This window comes from Podarcis raffonei, chromosome 2 (genome assembly GCF_027172205.1).
Source record: "Podarcis raffonei isolate rPodRaf1 chromosome 2, rPodRaf1.pri, whole genome shotgun sequence".
Taxonomy (NCBI): domain Eukaryota; kingdom Metazoa; phylum Chordata; class Lepidosauria; order Squamata; family Lacertidae; genus Podarcis; species Podarcis raffonei.
In genome coordinates this window covers 68,890,319-68,899,220 of record NC_070603.1, presented here as the reverse complement: position 1 = coordinate 68,899,220, position 8,902 = coordinate 68,890,319, and the positions used below count along the sequence as shown (strand labels likewise).

Genomic DNA, 8,902 nt, shown 5'->3' with positions numbered 1-8,902 from the left:
AGGACGAGATGGTTGGACAGTGTTCTCGAAGCTACCAGCATGTGTTTGACCAAACTGCGGGAGGCAGTGGAAGACAGAAGTGCCTGGCGTGCTCTGGTCCATGGGGTCACAAAGAGTCGGACACGACTAAACGACTAAACAACAACAACTCTGTTGTGACACAAGATATCTGATATGACAGATCACACTGGCCCCGTTATTCACACCTTGACCAATGAGAGTGTCTGATCTCATCTTGTTCTGATCTTCCTAGTAGGCTCACCCCTGATCAAAGCAACCTCTGCTTAGGGATGGAAAACTGTGCTGCAATGTCCCCTCATGGGCACATGGTGGCAGTGGATAGCATGTGCGCTGGGCAGCTCATTGTATTGGGCAAACCGCTCAGAGTGGCTTCTTTGAGGCATCAGCTGTATCTTTATCCTTGTCAGAAAGCACATGGCTTCTAACTCAAAAGGGGAATATATATTAATACTAATAACCCCACAGTAAACAAGCTCTCTATATTGTTGTATGAATTTATTCATATGACTTTTTAACACTCTAGGATAGTTGTGCTAGTAGAGCATGGGACTCTTAATCTCAAGGTTGTGGGTTCAAGCCCCACTTGTGATCTCTTCCAACTCTACAATTCTATGATTCTATGACAATCTCCCTCAACAAAGGTGGCCCAAACACGCAGCTGAAATGTTTAAATAGGCTAGAGACAGCCACTAGGGCAAGCAATCAGGGTTTCACCATGAGATACTTGCAAACATAGTTCTCCCCCTCCCCACCATTGCCCTAGCTGAGGGGGACAAACATCTACCTCATGCTAGTAGCAGGCCACTTAATCACATTGTATATAAACAGAGAAATTCCCTCTTCAGAAGGCCGCCATGCTCAGACTCACAGACGCTTACAACTTTAAGGGCCTAAAACCAAAGACTAATGAGGTGAAATCCTCATTGGGCAACTCCTTTCGAAAACAGACAAAAGGGAATGTTGTGCATGCACATTCACATATCACATAGCCCTTTATGTACTGAAGAAAAAGGAATCTTATTCCATTCGCTTATTTGGAGGTTCCAATGAGGAAACGAGGGGGGGCAGAAGTCAACCCCACAGCTGAAGTCACCATGTCCCAAAGGCCTGGAATTGGGCGGGTGGGCAGCTGCAGAGGAGGTTCTCCTCAGAGGTTTTTCACCATTAGCCAGGAGGAACCCCTTGAATTCTGCCCCGCTGAGGGAAGGGCAGCCAACTTTTCAATGTACTTCTCTCCACCCCCGCCCCCTGCTTTTTTTGTGCCTTTAATACCTGGCGCACCAGCAAGCAGGCGGTGGTGTGTTTTTAATGGCTGCATTTGAGCCCGGTAAATGGCTGCTGGGAACGCTCCCCTTAAACGCCTAGGCGGGACAGTCCATCCTAGAAGAACCCTAAACGGAGAGGCGAGGGCTGTGGCGCCTTTCTCAGGCCCATTTCACCGAGAGCAATTGCACTAGGCTGCCCGCGAGAGAGCAGAGCTAAGCGGCCTTGAAATGCGCTCTCTCCCGCCCGCCGGCGCTTTCGAGACTTCTCCTGCTCTCCACGGCCGTCTCCTTTTCCGGCGCGTTCCATAGCATTCCCGCTGGTGCCCAGCGAGCAATCCCTCCACTCCCGCAGATCGAGAGGCGCGTGCTTTTGGTGCATTACGGGGGCAGCCGTCGGAAGCCCTCCGGAGGCGCCGAGGGACCGAGGCTTTTAGGAGCAATACGGTCTTCTACCCGAGCTTCTCTCTCTCTCCCTTGCCCGTAGGTGCAGATGGAGACCGCTGCGGACGAGCCCACTTCCTCGGGAGGGGGAGGCTGCTGCTGCTGCCCTCGCTGCCGCTTCTCCTCCTCCTCCTCGAGCTGAGCACAGCGGCCGGTTCCATCGGGGGAGCTGTCTGGGGGGAAGGGGCTGGGAAGCCGAAGCGCGCGGTGGCGAGCAGGAGGCGGATCCGAGAGGACGGGCCCGAGCCGGGACCTCCGAGGAGGAGGACTGAGCCCGCGGGGCTCCCAGCGCCCGGCTATGCGAGGTGGCTGAGTCGGCGGCGGCGGAGAGGAGGCTCGGGTGCCGTAGGTAAGCGGGCGGTCGAGCGGGGCGGGCGCTCTGCACCTGCAAGGCCGGCGGTGATTCGCGGGCTTCTTTCGCAATCCTCGCCGGGAGAGGCAGGCGGCTGGCCGGGGATGAGGCAGCTGGGAGGCGGAGGCTGCGGGAGGAAGCGGAGGTAACTGCAGGAGCCGCTTGCACTGGGGAGCGGCGGAATGGACGGAGCCGGTGTGTGCGTGTGAACGCTCTCTGTCTCTCTCTCTCTCCTTGTAACCGGGGGTGTGGAAGCGGGAGAGCCGAGCCATAGGCAGAACCGGATCGGGAGCCGCGGGCGCGCTTACCCCGGCGATCGGGGCCCGAAGGGCGGGTCCCGTTTGCAGGGGTGATGTAGGGAGCAGTTCCTTTCCGCGGGAGCTTGTTGGGGGGCGAAGAGAGGAGGGCGTTCCCCCATTCCCGGGGCGGCTTGCCTCTGGCGCTTGAGTATTGTGCAGCGTAGGCTGCTAGGGAGCCGGAGCGGCAGCAGGCTCCTTTGTTCTGGGGGGACGGATTGGGACATACGGCGAGAGAATTATGGGGCTGTGTCGTTGTCTTCCCTCTCCACCTCCACCCCCCTCCGAACGCATGCATTGGCCGATTACTTAAGATCCCTGGAGATGTCCTTTGCAGATTCCCTGGCTGCAGGAGAGGCTGTTGCTTGTTGCAGCGTCTAGGCCGGGGGAGCAGCGGGAAAGTCGTGGCTGCCTAGCGGAAGGGCTGTTGTGTTTAGGGAGGGCGTAGGGACCGCCTGGAGTTGCGCTGGGGCCTGGAGTGGCGGCGGGGACCTGCCTTGGTCATTTGGGCGACGGAGGAGGGGCGATTAGTCGCGTCTGGATATGGTGTCGGGCGACCCAGTAATGTCAAGCGCACTCAAGGGGCCTGTTGTGTTGGGCGTGGCATGGACCGCCACTGTGAAATTCCCACCACCGCCCACTTTATCGATTTAACGCAATGCATAGCTTGGCTCTTGGCTGCAGATCTCATTGGGATCACTTAGAAGGCTTTTCAGTAAGTGTGAACTCTTGGCGTGACTACTGGAGTTGGGCAGGGGGTGGGGATCGGTGCCAGTAAAGTTTTTGTACACCACCACCCTGTATGTGTGTGTAGTAGATTGTAAAACACCGCAGGAAAGGACTCCCTTACAGACACGTCTTTCATTTATTTATACGCTGTTAGAGTGACTTATGAGGTCAGGGCTGTGCGCATTTGGTACCTTTGTCTATGTTAACACTAATGAACTGATGCAATGAAGTCTCTTCTGGACTTTGAGAAACGTTTAGCTCTGCCTCACCACCCCCTTTTCCTCTTGGATACCGGCAAACGTGCAAATGCTTTTGCCTTCCTTCTGTACTGCATCATATAGACGTAGCTTTTCTTCTTAAGGTGAAGGCACAAGTTAACAGAACCTCATATTCTACTCTTCTGGCAAAGAGCGAGAGCTGTTGCATGATGGGATTTGTAGTTCGAGGTGGTTGCTGTTGTATTTTATAGATTCCTGGTTGGCAACTGTTGTTGTTTTTTAATGGGGGCCATATTTTCAACTGAGCAAGGGCTGAAGGGTCAGCAACATTGGCCTTGTTCACTGATTCACTAGCATACCAGGTGCTGGGCTCTTTAACCCTCTATTTCTCCCAGTGAAAGCAGCAGTAATGGCTTTGGCAAAGTCCTGTCCCTAAATAAGTATCTCAGCTCTTCACTCCTATACTGAAGCCAAGGTAACAGGAAAATGGTACAGAGCAGCTCAGGTGCATAATCAGAAGGCTGTACCAAAATCTCTCATTTGATGTTCTTCTTGTTATTATTTTTCGAATATGTATAGCACTGCTATACATATTTTTTTTAAAAAAATAAACTGCATGCATGCATGCAAAAAAAAAAAAAGGAGCAGAATGTGACTAGTAATTACAGTTCCCCCCCATGAATAAATCACCAAGGAGTTGGTTAGCACAGAATCATACATTGCAATTACAAAGACGGTATCATTGCTGTGTTTTAGGAAAGAGGATCCCCCTTGTGCTTACCCACTTCCAATTCTGTACTTTGTCGTCGTCGTCCCCCACCTCGTATGGTGACCTGTGTCAGGCTTTGAGAAAATATGGAAGAGATAAAAATGGGAATAGTAGAACTGTGTAAGTTTTGATATGACACAAGAAGACTAGTGGCAAGATACTGGGCATCCTAGAATTGGGTGGCTAATCTGTGCCCCGCCAGATGTTGTTGGACTACAGCTCCCACCAATCCAGCCATCAGGGACCAATGGTCAGGAAACTGTAGTCCAGCAACATCTGGAGGGCTGCAGGTTCCCCATCCCTGTACTAGATAGAAAGTTGAGCATGCTGTGGAAAAGCCAAAGGCATACTGGTTGAAATTCCCCTCGTGACAGTAAAGTGGTTTGTTCAATATTTCTCTGTTGTTCGGTTGTGCATCATTTGGCAGCAGTGAGGCCTTGCCATATTTTACGAGAATTTGCAGAGGAGTAGCTGGGTTAATCCATTGCAGCAAAATGAACAGAGACTCCCGAGACATCATAAAGACTAACAAACTTATTGTGACACAAGTCTTTTTGTGGGTCAGAGCTCACTTTGTCACTGAGATATATGAAGTGGAATATGACTAAGTGAGCACATAGGTAAACCTACAAGAGAGAAGCAAATTGGTTTTGATCTGTGTTTTCCCCCCAAAATGTTAATGATTGGCTTTTCCTGTGTGCATCTCCTCACATGCTTAGATAAATGTGCGGCTTTCACCCCCCAAATAAACACCCCCCCTTTAGTTTGGTAGTGTCTTAACCCGTTGTGGCACCTTTGTTGGGCAATGTCTTCTGTAGGGATGTGGAATGTCTGGCTTATTAACTGCTGTGCTTTTGACATTAGTGAAAACCATCTTTTCTATCAAGACTTTTGGGGGGTTTGGCAAATTGGGTTTGTGGGCCATTGTGTTGGTTGTTGAGTGGTTTCATTGTTTCATGTTTGCTAGGCATCCTGGTTGTTGTTGCGTGTTCGCTTTGTTTAGAAAAAGAGGCAGGGTATATAACCTTTTAAATAAATAAAACAAGCTAAACAGCAAAATACTGCTATAAAGCTGGCATAGTACTATGCAAAACATGCCACAACAACAACAACAACAACAACAACAACAATATTATTTCCAGAGAACGTTTGCCTGGCCGGGTCTCATCCTGAGTTAGTATCAGTTGTTGCACTTCTAAAGGGAAAAAATAATAATCATATCTCTTTTGTTTTGGTTTGACATGGTAGCATGTTATCAACAGTTCCAAGAATTTTGGCTAGGAAGTGATCTGTAAATAAGATTCTTTTGATACTTGAAAAAATATTATTTTGGGGGAAAATCTTTTAAAAATAAGCAACTCTTAGATGAAATGACTGCATAGAGGGCAGCTCTGAATCACGTGTATTAAAAAATCCTGCCTTGAAAACTAGCTGTGTGATAGAGAGGTCTTGACATAATAATGACTTTGGTCTTACTTGCACATACAAAAGGCCAAGTCTATATTTTGGGGCTTGCTTGATCTTATAAATTTCCTAAATGACCACACACAGTGCAGAAGGCAGGCCAGCAAACAAACTTTCCACACAAACAGTACCACACAAACTGTTCTAGATTTAGCTAAGTGCATTGCAAGAAGTTTTGTCAGCATCAAGAAAATGTCAAATGCCTACACTCAGTCCTTTCCTCCCCCTCTTATCCACCCTGTGATACTAAAGATACAGATCATAAGAAAGTGCTAAAAGGTTTCCTATCTTGAACCTGTTGTTGTTTGTTTAGATCAAGAAGGGGCCTTGTAACTCCACCATCCCTGATTATATAGGTCATGCTGCCTGAGGCTGAGGCGAGTGGTAGTCTAACAATACCTGGTTTATTTTAGCAAGTCCTATATCATAACTCTTCAGGGATATACATGATGTAGAATCTGTTGTTTGAAGTACTAATTCTGCATTTATTTCAGTGAAAATACATGAGCAGTTAAGTTATGGCCTGGAACGTGGACCAGGAGTTGCTTGGTGTATCTGTTGGCATCTGTTGATTGATGGCCTTTCCATCTCTACCATAGACCAGCTCATATTTTGTACCTGTCTGTATGGCATTCTACCTCCCTCCCACAACACCCACCATGTTCTGAATTCTTTCCCACTCACAACATACCAGGCTAAGGTAACGCCCACAAAGTATGGGGATGTTACCTGAGGAATTAATCCCCTGCTAAGGCTAGCCCTATTGCTCTATTGCATAACACAGTGGGAATCTGTTTCCCCACGGCAACTTGGCAATTGCCTTTGCTCAACAGAGATGCTGTTTTTTCCTGACTAGCAATCAAATGACATGAGAGCAATGTGCTGCCACTGTTCATTGCCATGGGGTGATAAACCAGCCGGTTACCCCCATGTCGTGGAGCAAATGATTGGCCATGGCCCTAGATCCATCCCAGAAAGTACTGACCGTTGGCAAGCAATACCTTTATGGCTCTCTAGGTGGAGATGAGGAATAGATTTATGCTTTGCTCTCAAGTACCTTAGTGCAAATGTGCTTTACACTACTGTAACAGAGCACTTAGGAAGAAATGTTTTGTGATTTGACCCCACTGCCAGTCAAGCAAAATAGGGAAAGCAGCTGCAGTTCTGCACTTTGTCAGCTCTACTCAGAGGGTGAGTGTTCTGGGTTCTGGTGGCTTTGTAGTGCTATGTGGGTAATTAGGCACATCATAATTAAAATAATAAGACTGGGTTCATATCAGAAGCTAAAATACAAATAGCGCCCACTGCCTGTCCCTGAGCTTTATTATATGTCATCTTTGGCCGCTTGATTTCAGGATGCCACCCATCAAAGTCGGAATCTGGACCTTTTGTTATTGTTTGCTCCTGGTTTTTAGCTTAAAAGGTAATTCTTATTTTTCTGTCTCCTTAAAAAGAAAACTTTATGCATTGAATGAAGTAGACAGCAGCCCACAGAAGTTTATACCACAATAAAGTTGTTGGTCTTTAAAAGTGTAACAGGCCTCTCTTGGTTTCTTGTGTGTATATGTGTCTACCGGTCTTCCGAAGTTGTGGAAAGCCTTAAGGAAGCCTTTGTTGGAAGAAACAGAGAGGTTGTGGAATGGACAGGGGAAATCCAGGCATGATTTATAACAACTGTGGGGCGACTGCTGGCACGGTAACTGAATGGGGAATGATTTGCTTCAGCCTGGTTCAAGATAGTAGGTTACTTACCGTAGTTCCCAGGAGACACCTGATAGAATTGCCTGCAATTCTCATCTCTGTTGCCAGTCCTGATGGGAGAGGCAGTGAATGGAAAGAGCTGTGAGAACTTTACTGCACAGCCTAACAGGAGACCTCTTGGAGGAAATGCCAAACAGAGCTGAGCCTCCTGTTGCACCGGCTTGATAGGGATATTTCAGAAATGCTCCTTCTTAACAGCACAGCTGTGGCTTTTGTTGTTTTTGTTGTTTTCATGATAGACTGCATCCTTTCAGTGTTGGCAGCCATATGGGCCCCTTGTATGCCACCCTCAGCTTTACCCACAATGCGGGCTGTGGAGAGTGCTTAGTGGTTATGGCACAGGGATGGTCAACCTTTGATTCTCCTGAGGTTGTTGGACTCGAGTTCCATAATCCTTGACCATTGACCATTCAGGCTGAGGCTGATGGGAGTCCAACAATCTCTGGAGGGACCATAGCTTCTTCATCCTCTTCTGTCCCGAGAGAGACCACGTCCCTTCTGAACTTTGTCATGCACAACAAATGTGGCACAATATGGAAAGAAGCTAGCACACTTGTCATGTCAGCGCTGTGCAAGGCGTTCAGTATTTCAGATAGTCTGTGCAAATGCACTCTGTATTTTCTCAGGGCCTGCCTGTCTAGAAGGCTGGTTTGAACTGGCAGGTGAGTGTGCATTCATCTTGAGTTTCTCCCCTTCATTTGGCATGTGCCAGTACAGCATGTACACATCACATCCTGTACAGGATGTGCACCCAGTCCCTATGGGCCTAGCTCTCCTAAGTCTTAATTGCATGCCCACAGCAATGCTGTGTCAGTGAGTTTAAGTGCCAGGAAAACTGTCCCCTACGCTGCACTCCCTTCTTCCCCTCCCATCCTCCCATCTAGTGCTAGTTGCTGTGTACCATGATGTCAACTTCATTGTCCCTTCTTTCCCAATAGTCAGGCACAGTTTGTTCCTTAGCTGCATTGGCTGTGCCCCTCCAGGTTTGGCTTTCCAGCAGTTTGGGAGCATGTGAAGGTAGCCAACAATAGCCTTTGTGCTCTGGCCTTATTTAAATTACCTGGGCAAGGTGTGGTATATGCACTTGTCAAAGGAAAGTGCTTTCTCAACAGGAGTGAGGGCTAATAATACAAGTGTTTGGAGAAGCCCCTTGCTGCTAGGTGTCTGACTACAAAGGATGTGGGAGGAAGAGCCTTAATATATTACACTATTAGGCAGATCAGTCTTTTCCCACCTGGTGCTCTTTAGTTTTGGACTACAAGTCTCATCAGCCTCAGTCACCTGTGGCCAGTGGTCCAGGATTATGGGAGTTGTAGTACAAAATATCTGGAGGGCACCAGGTCTGGGAAGGCTGGTTAAACTTATTTGCTACATTTGTATCCCACTGTTCCTATGAGAAGAGCAGAGTAGTATTGTAGCCTCTGAGCAACTGTATTGATAGTCCATGTTGGCGTTGGGTAGCAGATGGCCTGGCTATGCTGTATTTTTTGCTCTATAAGACTCACTTTTTCCCTCCTAAAAAGTAAGGGGAAATGTGTGTGCGTCTTATGGGGTGAATGCAGGCTGCGCAGCTATCCCAGAAGCCA

The 8,902-nt window shown here is 48.3% G+C and overlaps 1 protein-coding gene across 1 annotated transcript; it reads right to left on the bottom strand.

The window, feature by feature from the left end:
• Positions 1 to 1,167: 1,167 nt before the first annotated feature.
• Positions 1,168 to 6,510, bottom strand: LOC128403690 (serine/arginine repetitive matrix protein 1-like). Its single transcript, XM_053368697.1, has 4 exons — positions 6,455 to 6,510; positions 4,104 to 4,155; positions 2,685 to 2,787; positions 1,168 to 2,206 (listed from the first exon to the last, which is right to left on the bottom strand). The coding sequence occupies exons 1-4, from the start codon at positions 6,508 to 6,510 to the stop codon at positions 1,665 to 1,667; spliced, it is 753 nt and encodes a 250-aa protein (XP_053224672.1). The 3' UTR covers positions 1,168 to 1,664.
• Positions 6,511 to 8,902: the final 2,392 nt, after the last annotated feature.